The sequence below is a fragment of the Acartia tonsa genome, chromosome 1 (genome assembly GCF_053477335.1).
Source record: "Acartia tonsa isolate MP-2025a chromosome 1, ASM5347733v1, whole genome shotgun sequence".
Classification (NCBI taxonomy): Eukaryota; Metazoa; Arthropoda; class Copepoda; order Calanoida; family Acartiidae; genus Acartia; species Acartia tonsa.
The window spans coordinates 18,694,540-18,711,210 of NC_137260.1; the positions used below are offsets into that span (position 1 = coordinate 18,694,540).

At 31.7% G+C, this 16,671-nt stretch overlaps 2 protein-coding genes across 3 annotated transcripts; both read left to right on the forward strand.

The window, feature by feature from the left end:
- Positions 1-101: 101 nt before the first annotated feature.
- On the forward strand, positions 102-9,382 carry Pms2 (mismatch repair endonuclease PMS2). Its single transcript, XM_080154193.1, has 19 exons — positions 102-667; positions 795-916; positions 1,228-1,327; positions 1,671-1,824; positions 2,052-2,235; positions 2,630-2,754; positions 2,880-2,998; positions 3,310-3,382; positions 3,584-3,640; positions 3,895-3,979; positions 4,276-4,374; positions 4,642-4,782; positions 4,846-5,838; positions 6,556-6,658; positions 6,994-7,064; positions 7,622-7,753; positions 8,007-8,143; positions 8,361-8,428; positions 8,830-9,382. The coding sequence occupies exons 1-19, from the start codon at positions 619-621 to the stop codon at positions 8,937-8,939; spliced, it is 2,922 nt and encodes a 973-aa protein (XP_080010319.1). The 5' UTR covers positions 102-618; the 3' UTR covers positions 8,940-9,382.
- On the forward strand, positions 9,358-16,616 carry LOC145314329 (uncharacterized). 2 transcript variants are annotated; one of them, XR_013877739.1, is made up of 13 exons: positions 9,358-9,550; positions 9,857-9,962; positions 10,382-10,480; positions 11,074-11,121; positions 11,642-11,715; positions 12,063-12,132; positions 12,657-12,711; positions 13,343-13,410; positions 13,878-13,984; positions 14,363-14,456; positions 14,850-14,951; positions 15,551-15,837; positions 15,996-16,616. XR_013877739.1 is itself a non-coding variant. In XM_080154205.1 (12 exons), the coding sequence occupies exons 1-12, from the start codon at positions 9,429-9,431 to the stop codon at positions 15,593-15,595; spliced, it is 990 nt and encodes a 329-aa protein (XP_080010331.1). In that variant the 5' UTR covers positions 9,358-9,428; the 3' UTR covers positions 15,596-16,616. The 2 variants fall into 2 exon arrangements, 1 of the variants encoding a protein (XP_080010331.1); XM_080154205.1 differs by having other exon boundaries at positions 15,551-16,616.
- Positions 16,617-16,671: the final 55 nt, after the last annotated feature.

Sequence of the window (16,671 nt, forward strand, 5' to 3'; positions counted from 1 at the left end):
GTCCAAAAAGTAAAGACGACTTTTATGTGGACTTAATAATTTGGGGTGTTTGCGCTCAGACAATAACAAACCCGTTGACTCGGTTTGAATCAAAGAAAAGTTTCATATTTGCTTGGCTAATGCTTGATGAACAGACAACTTTTAAATGCGAAGCTGCTCTACAATCTTTTATACATATATATGACCGTATTGTCCGGGGGGATTCGTTCTCGGTTTTTATTAGGTGAAGAAGGCTAAGTATTTTTTTGTGTGTGAAATTCTCAGCGCATTTTTTAATAATTTCTTTTATCTACATGTCCCTTAAAAATGAATTGTAATTTAATATTTGGCTTAATAGTAACATTAGTTCCAGCACCTCTGAATGATGGATATCTATGCATGTTAAGAAGAACACTTAAAACACCTCTAATATCGATCCTTTCGACGTACATCTTTAAAACTTATTGTACTAAAATGGAGTTTCATTTGAAAGTAATTGAATTAAAATTGTTTCAATAGTTCTCTTAATACATTATGTAAAATTTAGAATACTGCTATAGGTTAACACACAAACAAATTATGAATATATAATACGAGTTTATCTCTAGTAAACATATCATATATATATATTAGACAAAAATGGAAGAAGTGAAAGAAAAAGACATAACAGATCCTGATTTAAATACTGGTATGTAATAGACGATTTAATATAATTATACATTATATAAATTTTCAATACATTATTTTATTTTGATGATTAATGAATGTATGATCTTATTTCTCCTTCACAATAACTTTATCAGTTATATATTTAGGTGTTGAAGATGAAATAGAAGCAACAAAGGAATCTGCAAAGAACATTAAAGCTATTGATAGAACAACTGTCCATCAAATTTGTTCTGGTCAGGTTGTTCTCAATCTAGCTACAGCAGTTAAGGTTTGTGAATTGAAATTTGAATGTCGATATACACTGTATCCGTCGGCGTCCGTCTAAAAGGAAACGTGATTTCTATAAGTTGCATAAATTACTTCTTATGTAAGTCAATAATGCTACGGGGGTGATTTGATTTTTTTTCGGGAAGATATAATTTTCTTGACTTTAAGCTAACTAAGAAAATTTCTTTAATTATTGTGTATCTACCATATAACTTTGTCAGTCAGTTTCTTAATTTTCTGAATATTTTGATTAATGTTTTATAGATTGGTGCTTCGCTATTAATGAATATTTTCATCCTTGTTTTTATTTAGGAGTTAGTTGAAAATAGTGTTGACGCAGGGGCAACTCAAGTTGAAATTAAGCTAAAAGATCATGGCTCTTCCATCATTGAAGTTAGTGATAATGGGTCAGGTAGGTAAATGAACTATTGTCTACATTTTAAATATATGTTTATCAGATATATGCTAAAGGATATTAAAAGTTTTAAAAAATTGTTTTTGTTCGTCTTAAAAATTGGCTTTTAACTCATGTTATTTTTTTTTCGTTTGAAGGTAACAATCATACTTAAACAGATAAAGAAATACGTGTTAAACAAATTAGCGTTTAATTTAAAACTGATTCTAAGTGCTTTAACTTGTCCTAGTAGAACTCAAATATCGCCAAATATACCCAATAATGTTTTAGATAGGTAGCGAAATCTGCATTTTATCTTTTAGTTTCGTCTTCATAAATATTGTATTCTTGTTTTATATAGGTGTGGAAGAGAGCAATTTCCAGGGGCTCACTTTAAAACATCACACATCGAAACTGAGAGAATTCCAAGATCTAGTTGGTGTCGAGACTTTTGGATTTCGTGGCGAAGCATTGTCTTCTCTCTGTGCCCTAGCTAATGTTTCTATTTCTACAAGGTAAAATTAATATTTTTTACAAGATGTTTTTTTTTTATTTTCTGAAATATAAGACAAATATTTGGCAATACATTCAAAATTAAAAAATATTTGTTTGCTGCGTTAAGAGATATACACAGTCATTTTACGTAACATTTTTAAAAGAAAAGAGTACCTTGTATTTGTGACATGAAACCCATTTTGTTTTGTTTTATGGTTTAAGATACTAATATATTTCTTTTCTTCAGGCATTCAAGCAGTCAACATGGCTCAAACATAAGCTACGACCACAATGGCAAAATCGTTAATATTGAAAAAACAGCACGACCAGTTGGAACTACTGTTATACTTAAAGAAATATTCTCGACTATGCCTGTCAGAGTCAAGGAATTTCACAGAAATACTAAGAAGGAGTTTGCGAAATTGTGTCAGGTATTGTGTGTAAATTATTTTAAGGGATGTGGGGAACAACAATATAGAAAAACCCCAGAAAGCTAAAAATTTTGATTTATGCGTACAGTTGTTATGAAAATTGATTGAAACTGACAACATAATCTGATTTTGAACAGTTAAAATACCTTAAATTTTTGCGGTCATCATGTTAATAATATTTACATCAAATGCTTTGCAAAGGTAAACATGTAAGTTATCTGGTAGTCAGTTTATAAAGCTATTCGTGATTTGACTTTCTTACTCTGGAACTACATGGTAAATGTTCATTGTTCATATATTAATACAATCAAAACACATTTGTATATACTCATTTTTTTGCTAACCAACTCGATCTTAAAATCCCCAAAGGTTAATACAAATATATTTCATTTAGGTTCTTAGTTCCTACTGTTTGGTTAGTACAGGAGTTAGAATACAATGTGTTAACACTGTCAAAGGGAAACGAACCGTTGTCCTCAGTACTAAAGGCGAAGATGATGTCAGAGAAAATATTATAAGGTTAACATATTCAATTTCTTAGCATCATTAATAGCATACAAAGTGGTACATCCATCCATCCAATTGGATACACCTTGAACATGAAAAACGTTGTCTTATGTTGATGATAATGTAATTTTTTTCAGCATTTATGGAAGCAAACAAGCCTCTACGCTGCGGGAAATTACACAAGAAACATTGAGTCCAGAGGAGTTGGCTGAGTTGGGCATAAAGTCTGGTCTTCCTCCCGATGTTACATTAACAGGTTTATGTTTAAACTATCTACAGCAACAAACGATATATTATTACTTGGATATTGCACCAAATTTTCAGTACTCTAATAAAGGGAAACTCTTAGATGGCTAAAATAACGATACCCTCATCCACACCCTCTACCCCACCCCTCCCGTCCTACTGGATGAACGAGCTGACCAATAAATAAAAAGTCTATATTAGCAACCTGAATGAATAATAGTTGTATTGAACGATTAGACCAGTGTTGTAGAAGTGAAATCATTTTGCCTTTAAAGAGAAAAATATAAATTTCTTTTCTTAACATCAACTTTTCTTTTTTAGGGTATATATCAAGCTGTAATTATGGTGAAGGTAGAGGGGCTGCGGACAGACAGTTTTATTATATTAACAACAGGTCTTTACATAACAACTTTAATTGTTAAATCTTCACAAAAAATTAGAGATTCAAAACATTTATATCTAACCACTTTAGGCTATAATTTTAAATACCTCCCTCTACTGCAAAATAAAATATACAAAACATTATATGAATGATAATTTTAACTTCACAAAAACATACATAAAAGTTAAAGTTAAATTGTAATTACTAAAAAAGGCCCTGTGACCCAGCTAAGATCAGCAAAATTATCAACGAGGTTTATCATCATTATAACAGGAAGGTGTTTTTTCTTAGAATAAATAAAAGTTAACAGAATAATCTTTATTTTGACATGCATCAAGCAAATTATCCTTATCGTATATATTTGTATAAAAAGTATCAGCTTTAAAATTATGAATTAATTTTTGTTAACCTATGTGTCTTTTTTCCCTTTTTAAACTTTAAATGAAGTTGATTATTGAAAGTTTTCACAAATTTAATTCTTGTTTTCACGGTTTATTTATAACAAGAAAAAAATCCTAAAACTTCAGAACTCAGTTTCCATTTGTTTTTCTAAACATCTTAACAACAAGAACAACAGTGGACGTCAACATTACGCCGGATAAGCGACAGGTTAGTCAATTCGGTCAAGGTTATGTCAACATATGTTTAAAAAGCCCAATAATCCATGAATCTTATGGGATAAGACAATGGCCGATAAATTGATGTACATCCCCAATGATGATACACAAAATCACCTTTCTGTAGATAACAATTAGTGGTTGAAACGTTTTGGCACTCATCTTAACGAACCAACCAATCAGAATTCAAGAAAGTACTCCAAAGTTGTTAAGCAAACGAATAAGAAAACGTTATTATAAAACTTTGGGGACAGTTATAATAAACATCATATCATCTATATTTTATAGGTATTTTTACAAAATGAGAAGTACTTATGTGGGTTGATAAAGAAATCTTTGGATGCTATGTATAGAGACACACCTAGAGATATTATTATAAATATACAGGTAAATTATCATTCATTTTTTGTTATAATTTTATCTACCTATTTCAAATCAGATTTCATTAGTGTAGTTAATAAATCTTACTATTTTTTTTGACTCGTTTCTTTTATTAATTTGAAACTAACATAAATAAAAGATAGGAATAATATTTTTTTTTTAAATGTACCAAAGTCTTCAAATTTACATGTCATGCAACTGTGTAACTTTGTCCGTTTTTCAATCCATGTTTTTTGTGCTTTGCCACTAATAGATGTTATCATCCTTGTTTAGGCTCCATTTAATATTCAATCAGAAGAAACAAATACAAATGAACACAAACTGAATCTGTCTAATCTGAAGAGAAAGTTCAGCTCTGATAATTGTAATCAACAAGAATGTGAAATTCCACGACAAGTTAAAAAACAACCAAAGGTAAGTTTATGTATATCTTAGTTTTTTAAATTCTTAAAATCAAATGATCTGTATTGGTTTTAGGTAGATTCCTTCTTCACCAGAGTGCCAAAGCAATACGATGAGGTTGATAAAGAAAACGTTGAAATTGTTGGTGCAGCGGGCGATAATTCTCAAGATACAACTACTAATACAAAGGATAATGAAGAGCTGGATGATTTTGGTAAAAATGAAGAAACTATTGAAAATATTGACCACAAAAAAAATTCAAATTCTAATATGACAATAACTTTTGATTCTAAAAAAACTTTTGATTCTAAAATTACCCTTAGTCAACAGATAAATAAAAATAAAACTGTTGATATTGTTTTTGATAACATTGAAAGTCTAAGTCAGTGTTCTGAAGTATCTAATGACAAAAAAGCATCTTCCACAATTGTGTTTGATGATTATAATAGCTTCAGCCAACATGAAAAAAGAAACAGCTTAAAAGAAACAAAGTCTACTATAATCTTTGATGACTTTAATAGTCTAAGCCAAACATCAAAAAGTAATTTAAATAAAAAGTCGGCTAAGATTATATTTGATGATTTTCAATCTTTTAGCCAAGAAAAACCTAGTGATAGCAATACTGGGTTGAAAATATCGTTTGATAATCCTGAAACATTAAGCCAAAATAACTCAAATATTAAACTGACATTTGACGACGCAGCTTCACTAAGCCAAGAAAAATCTTCCGATGCTGAAAATAAAAAATCTTCACAACTTGGTGACTCAAAATTATCTCCTTCAATTGAAACCTCTAATGATTTTAAGATTGAGTTTGACAATGTAGATACTTTCAGTCAAGACAAAACTACTATTGCTGAAAAAGACAATTCTGGTCAAAAGGTCACAAATAGCATTGAAGTAGGTAATATGGATATAAACATTGATGACTCCAAACTAAAGACAAGAAAGGAAGTCAACATATCTTTCTCAATGGATAAAATGAAATCAAGCCTGGATGCTATTAAAAAGAAAGATGAAGAAGATAAGGAGACAGAGCTAAAGTTTTCTGCCAAAATAAACCCTCAGGTAAAGAATTAAAAAATACCAGTAAGGATTGTAGACATTTACTTAAATTGTATATCTTAATCGGTAAATGAGGAAACATTACATTTTTTCATTACACTAATCGCCAAAGTTTTATAACAACTTTTCATATTTTTTGGCTTAAAAACTTTGGGGACGTTTATTAAATTTTGATTTATTGATTTATTAAGTTGAGTGTCGAAACATTCCAATCACTAATTGTTGTACTAAAGAAGGGGTAATCTATATGTCATCATTGGTGATTTACATATATTTATGGGCCATATTGTCTTATCTCCATACATCCCTTCCTCTTAATGCTTGAACGTGTAGCTTTCATTTGGTGTTGATAAATTTCCTATATCTATACCTCTATTAATCACTGCCAGAGGACTTTTCGGGGGAGGGGAGGAAGGAGTGATTAACCCCCCCCCCCCCCTTCCCAAACTGAATATCCTCCCTCCCCCAAAAATAGAAAGCTTGGACGTCCTTGTTACTGCCACCTATTAAATATTGATTATTCGTAAATGAATGCCATAAGCAAGGATATACCAATTATGTGGTCAGATTGTTTCTATTTTTAAAATTAATCTTAAACTTCTGTATTTGTGAGTTTTCTTGGTTGTAGTTACAGTGAAATGCCTAAAGGGTTTAACTTTAAGTAAGGGAGTTATGATTTGATAGGTACCTACTTTTTTATTTATTTAATTTGATATCTAGGACAATAAAAATGCAGAGAAAGAGTTAATGCGTCAAATATCCAAAAGTGATTTTGCAAACATGAAAATATTTGGACAGTTCAATCTTGGTTTCATAATTGCAGGTATTGTGCTATAAATGTTATTATGTTAGTTAAGTTTAACCAACAAAAAATAAACCAAGTTAGCATTGATAAAAATGTATTTTGTGTTTCATAAGCTTCGCCATTTGTGCTTTAATCTTTTTTCTAACTATGGATAAGGGACCAGGATTCTGACAAACAATTTTGTGTAAAAATCCCCCTCCCCTTACCCACTTCCCTCTAGTTACAGATTAAAACTAGTATAACGCCAACATTACGCCACAGAAATATACAAATTTTCAGTATTTTCAAATATAAATTATTGCCCTGGATATTTTTAAAAGTTAATTCTATAATTCATAAAAAATACTTTTTAGGATTGAATCGTGATATCTTTATTGTTGACCAGCACGCTACAGATGAAAAGTACAATTTTGAACGTCTTCAGGCATACATAACTATAAAACACTAATGCATGTTGGAAGTCTTTAATGCCAGGACAAATTATGAGCTATATTGGATCTTTCAGGATGATAGGCACCCACATACCCGAGAAATATTTTATGATATAGGAAATCTTAAGAAGATATGAGAACCATTGTACGTGGCCTGGGTTCAAAGAAAAAATGAATGGCAATAATGATGAAGAATAACTATTAGGGATTTAAAATTTTCTTCGTATTTTAAATTTTATTAACTAAACTACTGAATGGTAATACTCTAGAACAACCCAACATTTACCAATATATTGTATAATGTAAAAAATAGAGCCTGAATTTGATTTTTTCACATTTAAAATGTGGGGTGGAGAATTTTAGCATACAGAATTGATTTTCAAGGTTTTTTAATTGTAATTTCAGCAACAAAGTTATTACCTCATTACCACCTATATTATATATATTATATGAAAACTAACTGCCAACGTCACCGGTTGACATTTAAATTATTTTTAAGGGCTTTCTTTTAAAGGAAATATAGTTATATTATAGTTTTTTAAACGTCTAGGCTACAACGGTCATCAACAGCCAGCCCATGGTGGCCGCTCAGTCCTTGGAACTTACTGCGGTTAACGAAAATGTCTTAATGGACAATCTTGATGTTTTTCTCAAGAATGGCTTCAAGTTTCAAATTGATGAGGTAAGATCATAACTACCTGTTATTTTGCTTCTCTGTAATGCACAATCATTTAGTTGTAGGACAGGTCTTTTGTTTTTCCTTTAAACCCGTAGGTATTATTTTATTTAATAGATAGGTATTAGGTATTCCCTTTCAATTTACTCTTTTTTTTGTGAATTTAAGATAAAATTGAAGAAAAAAAATCTTTACCTGTTGGTAAAAAAAATACTTTTTCTTCTTTATTGCTCTTTTACCTTTATTGATCTTGATAAAGGATGCACCAGCCACCCAACGGGTCAAACTAAGCCATCTGCCCATGAGCAAAAACTGGACCTTTGGGAAGCAGGACATTGATGAGTTGATCTTCATGCTGTCTGAATCAGCGGATGGTTCGGTTCTAAGACCTTCCAGGTACATAATACTAGATTATTTCCGTTTGACCGTCTTACCGTTTCCCAAATACTACATAATAGATCTTATAAGTTTGGAAATTCAAGGTACTTAATTTCATTGAGTCTTAATTGGAAGGATTGATTACCCCACTGTACTTTTTATAATGTCAGTATTCTTAATTAGATATAACTGTTTTTTGAGAGCCACATTCTCAAGTGCCTGTTTGTTCATTTAGGGTTCGGGCCATGTTTGCTTCAAGAGCTTGTAGGTCAAGTGTTATGATCGGTAAATCTTTATCTACAGGTAAGTGCCTTATTTAGTAATGGTTGGTCAGGTACAGTTTCATTAAATGTTGAAATAATTTTATTTATATGGACAAGTAGCGGAGCACCCAAATAAATAATGAAAGACTGACAATGTAATTTGAAGAACAGGAATATATTTATATTAAATATTACACATAATCTTTGACTTATGTTATATTTTTTAATTTTTGTACCATACATGACAGATCAACGGACTAAGTCAATTATATACTCATTGGTATAGAGTGTCTTTGTTAAAAAAATCAACAGTATATATAAAATAGCAGCACCTATTGACAAATGGACGGACTGATAAACATTGTATTATATTATATAGAGTGTCTTTGTTATTAAAACTTAAGACTTAATTACAATTTAATGTTTTTATTTATGTTTCAGGTGAAATGCGAAGATTGTTGGACCACATGGGCCAAATAGAACAACCTTGGAACTGTCCTCACGGAAGACCAACAATCCGCCATCTTGTAAACACCTCTCTGTTAGATTAGGTAAATCTTGGAATGGTCATTTATCATAAATGATTGCTTCGAAGGTGAAAAGATGCAAGATTATTAATATATGTTTAGTATTTTATTTGAGAAACCATTAAACATTATCTTGTTGGACTGATAAAATCTTTAATAGTTCAAATTTTATAATAAATACTTTTAATGATCATTCAAGAGTCTATAATAATCTGATGAATTAGTAAAATCTTGGAATGGTCCTAATTTCAGCAATGATGTCCTTTCAGAGGATCATTTTTCTACTTGCCTTTTAAGTACATTATCTACAAAAGTTGTCTTTTTACCTTAAATTAAAAAAGATAGGTAATAATAATAGGTTAAGATTATTAAGAGATTTATGTAACTTTGTGATTTTTCACTGTGATTAAAACAAGAAAATTCTGGGAGTACCTGATTTTATGTAAAAAAAATATAACATTTCAGAACTACTCAAAATGATATGAATTAAACGTGTCAGAAAAAGGGGTTAAAATGTCAGATTTAAGCGAGGAGGAAATTTTGAGCCAGTTTGCGCTGAACGGTCAGTTTATACCTGAACATGAAGACACCAAGCCGTTCACTAGTGTCAAGCAGCAGGAAACTAATGAGGACAGGTACGATTAGATATAATAGAGCCTGCTTGTTAATAGTGAAAGGGGAGGTACTTAAAACAGCGTTTCATTGTAATGCACGGCTGAAACTTATCAAAGAGAATGGTGTAAATTATACTGGTACCAAAAGTTATATCATGTTTTCTTATTGGTTAGCATGAATACTTAGGTTACTTTTATTAAATCTTGATTGGTTTCTTCAAAATAGCAGTGTATGTTCAATCAATAATTTGGGGTAATTTTGTTTATCCTCAATGGGAATGTATTTACAAACATCCATACCTATTCCTGATAAATGAATGTGTTCAGGAAAAGAAAGGCTGAACAACTGGAGTGGATGGAATGTCCCGTGTGCCTTGAAACCCCCAGAAGAGCTCCAATTTACAGCTGTAAGAAGGGACACATCATTTGTAAGGTGAGATGACCGTTTAATAAGTGGATGCAATGAATTTTGTATAAACCTTGGAAATGTTAGTTTGATAATTAAAAGCTTGTTGATATTGAGGGTAATGAAGATTTGAATTGATGACCGTAACATAAAAATTTTTCTCTTTTGACTTCCAAACAGATTAATATCCTCTTGACTAGAACCGGTTCTGACTCATCGAATCGTATTTTCCACGAATAATAAGATAAAAATCATAAAATTGTTACAAATTTTGTTGGCAAGGGCCTTCAGCCTTTCTTGGCCGAAAAACTGGAATGAATGAAATTTTTAATTTTAAAATCCTAGGAAAGCTGTCTATAATACAATGCGATAAATAACTAGTAATAGTGACTTTACTTAATATGTGCAATATTTTGGTAAAAAGTTACACAAAACATATTTTTAAGGATTGTCAACCTCGAGTAGGACACTGTCCAACATGCCGAGATAAACATGTTGACTGCAGAAGTCTTATTGCAGAAAAGCTTCTGGAAACTACTCTAAAGGTAATTGTTCAAAAGATTTTCATCAATTTAGCTTGCTAATATCATGGACCTCATTTATTGGTCATTGCGTTTATCTTATAGTTGGGGAGAGGGTTAAGGGGGTGGATGTGGGCAATTGTTATTTTAGCCAGCTGCGATCACATTAAAATCTGGTGCAACATCCAAGTAATAATATATCGGTTACTACAGTTATCTATAGTACAAAGTAGCATGCTGTCTGTCCGTCTGTCTGTCCCTCGGTAATCACTGAACCGCTTAGATTATACTCTTCAGGGAATATACCTACTGGTCCTTTGGTGGTTTTAGGCTATTTTCTTGGAAGGGTGAGACACCCCAAACCCCCCCAAAAATAAAAAATCCCACCCCCCATTTTTTGAAGCACCATCGACACAGGTATTCAATTTTTTTAATTACCTCTTGCCCTTGGGGCAAAGCTTCTAGAGTTAGGGGCGAAGCAGCTAGTAATGTTATAAAACACACTAATAAAAAACAAGTACGATTATGTTTATTAAAAATAAATAAAAAATAGTGAAACTAAAAATAACACCTATCAAGAAGTTTAATAAACGTTATATTCATCTATTATATTTTAGGATTACCCTCTACACTGCAAATTTCGTGTACACGGCTGTTCTGTACAGGTATTCTTATCTTATTTTTTATTATTAGTTTCTATTTCAAAATAAATGATCGCCCAATAACTTTATGAACGCGAAGTTATTCCACATTTATGGGCTGTCTTCAATTAAGAATTGTTTTTAAAGTTTTCAATCGAACATTAAATTAGGTATGATTCTTGTAACAAAAATATACAATTTTATAAAGCGAAGCAACTCTATAATCATTACGTTTCATGTTGTACATGTATGTTAAAGTTTTAGCTACTTTTACTATCAGTTTACGTTATAGTTACCTGTTTTGGAATTGTGATTAGTAGGACACAATATTATATTATACACGACGCGAGCATCAGTATGATCAAGTCTAAAATATGATTATGCAAGTTTGTCCTATATTTAAGCAAATTTTTAACAATTTGCTTCAAATCAACTACGACCCTCCAAAGTATTAATTTTTGTTTGTCCGACTGTTGATTTATTTAGCTACACTTTCAAGGATGTTGAGTGTTGACAAATGTTATCCTTGTTTTATTTGCTTTAGGATCTTGTAGAAAACCTGGAAAATCATGAGACAGTGTGCATGTTCAGATCTGTCAAGTGTCCAGCAAATCACAGGTAAAAAATAATTTTCTAGTCAATCATTGGACTTTGGGCAATTATAAAATGATAGCGGCTTCCTAAGGTGAAATTGAAAGTCTACCCTCTACCTCTCATTTCAGTTTTTTAAAAGAAAAGTAGTAAAAAATATTGGATGGGGGTGAATTGTTTTCCAGGGGCGATTTCTCATGGGAATGGGATGGAAGAGGTGCCCCTCCCCAAATATATAAACCTTCCCTTGTCCTATAAAAAGCTTCAGTGTAAAGGAGAACCATGGTCCAGAGATTAGCGAGATCCTTTGCTACAGACATCCTGGCACTTTTACATAAGGATTAGGTAAATACTATGATATTGCTTTATTTCAGAGGTGCTTGTAGTTGGATGGGACCTTTAAACAAACTTATTCAGCATGTTATTCAAGTCAAATGCGCTCAGGTAATAAATTGTATGCCTTTTTGAGAGAAAAAAGGCATCTAGTTTCCACTTCTTCCACCAATTATTGCCTTAGGAACATCTAAAACGATGGTCCCTATAAAGTTTGTCTGTCCGTTTTTTAAGTAGCTACCAATATATTCTACACTTTTTCCTTAGATACTTCTGTTAAATTGATACAAATACAGGGCTTTTCTATATATGGGAGTTCTTTTTTGGCCTATGGAAATATTTTATACATTTTTAGGAAGTTTAGGTCAAGTCTAAACGAAAATACATGATCGATGGGGTTACTTCCATGCTAAACATCCAGCTCTTAATAAAATCTATATGTAAGAATTTGTAGATCTAAACCAGCTGTAACTTTCAACTGAATTTGGTAATTTCAGCTGATTTTCTCGTGCCTTTTTTTTTTGGGGGGGGGGGGGTTAGACGACCTTTCTATATCCCCCCAAATTTGATTTTATTCGCTCGCTGGCTATAGTTACCTTATTCCTAAAACTAAAACAAAAAAAATTGTATTTCAGGTTGTGAAAGCTAAACCCTCTAACTCCTATTTTGTGTCAACTATTGGTGATTTTTCTCAGGTAAAGGAAATATGTATAATAGTTTATAGTGCTCTATGTATTGATCGTTATTATTTCATTACAATTCAGAAAAAAACATGTCTTGGGCATCGTTTCATTAGAAATTTGCATTAGTCCTTGAAATGGATATAGAATACGTGGATATATTGACGTGTGTTGTGTCATATCCGCAGCAGGTCTCCAAGGTTAAGAACCTCTGACCAATAGAATAATGTAGGTAGGGGAAGCCGGCAAAATGGTTCTGTAACTTTGGGAGAAAGAATGGCTCTGAAGGCTAAGGTAGACTGGTCCAGCTTGGAAGTGCCTTTGGATTGGAAGGACTGATCGAGAGAGTATTTAGGTTGCTAATATGGACCTCATTAAATGGGCAGTTCGTATATTTTTAGGGGGAGTGAATGGGGTAAAGACTCAAGAAGGTAGATTGGGGATATCGTTATTTAAGCCATCTGGAAGTATTACTTTATTTGAGGACATGAAAATCTGATGCAACATCCATGTAATTATGTATCGATTGTCCTTGGCGGTTTAGGTTATTTTTAAAAAAATATTCTACTGATATCTAACTTATTTAGAAGGCTGTCTTAACAAATCACAACTAGATTAATAATACCTATTCCTTTTTTAACCTCAGGATCAGACAGTTTTCTCTAAGTCAACACCAACACATTGGAAACCTGTTATGCTTATTTCTCAGGTTATATTTTCTTTATTTTCTCAGCTGGTATTTAAGATAGACTAGGTTCAATTTACTATAAAAAAATGTGAAGATTCTCTATATCAAAAAGATTCAGTTTATTTGATAATTTACTTTATAAGTCAGTCTATCAGTCAGGCTACAAAAATATTAATATTAAATCGGATGAAGGCACTTTTAATAGGTTTCTTGATTATTTCCAGACAATTTATTCTTAATATTTACTAATTAAACATTCAATCCACGCTATACTATTAAGTTGTAAGTTTTATATCTGTGTGTGTGTGTGTGTGTGTGTGTGTGGGTGTGTTTATAGAAAGATAGCACAAACCGCTGGACCAATTGATTCTAAATTTTTGGGAATCGAAGTTAGATTTTAGTAAGGTTTTATCTTTGTGAAAAGCTGTCTTGTTCTAGAGAAATATCTACAAAAATATAACTAAAAGTGTATTTTATTTGTTTTATAGGAGGCATTGAAGTTTTTCTGCTACGCTATATTTTATCGTGATGCCTCTGGATATTGGTATGCTTATGTCAGATCTTTTGCACCCACTGCCGTCATGAAAACTCTTAGGTAAATAAATATTTTTATTCTTCCAAGGGCAGAAATTTAATTGGATTTAGATTATGTTGTGTTTGTGTTAACTTGAACTTGGATATGAAAAGGGGTGAAATAGATAGTTTTTTATTGTATTTTATTATGGACAACTTTCCGCGGATATTAAAATAAAAAATATAGGTTAAAACTATTTTTGTTAGCCCCAAGGGTCTAAAGGCCCTGGCTAACAAAACTGATTTGAATCTTATTTCAATATTCGTGAAAATCGTCTGTAATACGATGCTATTACATTCTTTTACAGTATGGCATAGAACCGGTACTTTACAATTTCAATGTTGAATTTCATGCATATTTTATTTACATTTCAAGATAAAAATATAATCATATTTTTAGGGTTGATATTAGGATTAAGAAGATGGGTGTTGCGAGTGATCATGGCCAGTTTGTGTATACTGGAGGTGTAGCTTCCAGCGAGGCTTCGGAACAGGTAATAGAGATACATATTTTGTGAATCAGCAAATTAATTCCTTTTAAAATTGCTGTTAATTTTGATATTTTTGTGTAGCGTAATGTTGGCGCTAAACTTGTTCTCTGTTGTAACAAAAGGGATGTGGGTAAATTAGGTTCCCCTCAATACTCTTGGGTCGCATTGTTTAATTATAAATATAGAATGATAGAAACTGATAATAATAATGATAATTAGATAAATGTTGATGATTGCCCCGCATGGTTAGGAAATAGGCCTCGAAGAGTTAGAGCCCCCCGCAGGGACTAGAAATAGGAGAAAAGCTACTGTGAAAATACGACACAACCCGCTACTTCGTTTTCTTTCCATGATTTGAATAATTTCTTTCTAATAATTCATACCGACTGTTACTAGGAAATTCGCGAGGCTGGTGATTTCCTGTTGCTGCGAGACTGTCAGGTGAAAAAGTTCCAGGTGAACAAAACCATCATGGAGTATAACATCACTTTGTCTCAGGTAATCCTAAATACTCTTAAACTCTACTAGCAGTAGCTCCTCTAGCACATTGGAGAAAAATAGCCTAAAACCACCTTATTACCTATGTGAAGGTTTTCTTAAATAGAAACTCATTCGGATTCCTACTTATCGAAATCTTAAGACTAAGACAAAAAACGTACTTATTTATATAATAGGATTAATGAAATTTCTGCTTGGACGTATATCCACCAAGAACTTTAACTGTGACGTTAGTTGTACATTTTTCAGAAATGTTTAGTATTTGATCATGGCAAATCTATAACAGGTTTGTAGTATTGAGTGGGTTTGTTACATCCCCTAAAAGGAAAAACAAGAAAGGTGAATGTTATATAGATGGATGTAGACTCAGAGTATACGTGGATTAAAAATTGGGGGAAAAATTGTTGCTAACATGGACATCATTTATTGGTCAGTTCGTTTATCCAGTAGGAGGGGATGTGATGACACATGAGGTAAAGGGGGCAGACACGGGGTATCGTTATTTTAGCCCGCTGTGAGTTTCACCTTAGAACATGAAAATCTAGTGTAACTTCCAAGTAATAATAAATCCATTGTTTTATAAGGACATTTTATTACAGGTTGGAAGTGAAAGTGCATCTGAAATTATTTCCATCCCGGATTAAATACTCAATTTCTAAACAAGAAACGTAGGTAAAAAATATGATAACCTATTAATGTTTCATAAATTAAAACTTTAATATTCACTCTTGAAAATTCTAAATATTCATTCTGCAAATTAAATGTCAGTAGTAGTCTTTAAAATATGTCAATTTATTTTATGTAATTATGTATTATTCATTCTTTTTATTATTATAATTTGTTATTGTGTTCGGTTAAAGATCTCATTAGTAATTAGAATAATATTGTCAGGGTTTGGCAGCCGCGACTCAAATTTAAATCCGCTTGTCATATTTGGGTCAGGTTAAGAATTACAGCTGATATTTAAAATTGTATATGGCTTATTTCAGGATTTTAGTCGGCTGATGCGCGGCTGCCGAGCCCTGAATATTATAATTAAAATAGTCACGCTAACTTACTTACTTATCCGCGTCTTGCTGCTGTAGCAAAGTCGACCACTAAAACAAAGTCACGCCAATTATAATCTGCTAAACGGTAATTCCTTATTGTTTCTGCTAGTAAGAATGATCATTATTTCAAAAAATACTTATTTGTGCATTAATTAGGTACCTTATTATTTTAATTAAATAATCTTAGTTCAAGTACAATGCTACTCATGTACGTGATTGTCCTTGTATAATACAAATATCATACTAACTTTTATCACTACATTTCTGAGCAGACTGTGATAAATTAGACTAGTTATTTATCGCATCGTATTACAGACAGCTTTCTGTGGATATAAAATTGTAAAAAGATTAAAACCAGTATTGTTATCCCAAGGTCTGGGTTAACAAAATAGGTTTTATATTATAATTTTTAATTTAGTATTCGTGGGTAATTATCTGTAATAAAATGCTATACATGATTTTCCAGTATCTATTTAGTTTTCATTAAATTCTGGTTAGGTATTTTTCAAACAAATAGTTCGCTTAAATTTTTGTGTATATATATATATTGTTTCATTAATTTAATTTGTTGTTATGCTTATGGATCAACATACATTGAAATACATTTCTGTTTTATTTTGTTGTGTTTTATATTTATTTGCTTTTTTTTTGGAAAAAAAAGGCATCTAGTT

Coding starts and splice junctions, on each gene's coding strand:
- Pms2 (XM_080154193.1), top strand. CDS start 619: ATGGAAGAAGTGAAAGAAAAAGACATAACAGATCCTGATTTAAATACT. Junction 3,980..4,275: donor TTACGCCGGATAAGCGACAG/GTTAGTCAATTC, acceptor TATATTTTATAG/GTATTTTTACAAAATGAGAA. Junction 4,783..4,845: donor AAGTTAAAAAACAACCAAAG/GTAAGTTTATGT, acceptor TATTGGTTTTAG/GTAGATTCCTTCTTCACCAG.
- LOC145314329 (XM_080154205.1), top strand. CDS start 9,429: ATGTCAGATTTAAGCGAGGAGGAAATTTTGAGCCAGTTTGCGCTGAAC. Junction 9,963..10,381: donor AGGGACACATCATTTGTAAG/GTGAGATGACCG, acceptor CATATTTTTAAG/GATTGTCAACCTCGAGTAGG. Junction 11,716..12,062: donor AAGTGTCCAGCAAATCACAG/GTAAAAAATAAT, acceptor GCTTTATTTCAG/AGGTGCTTGTAGTTGGATGG.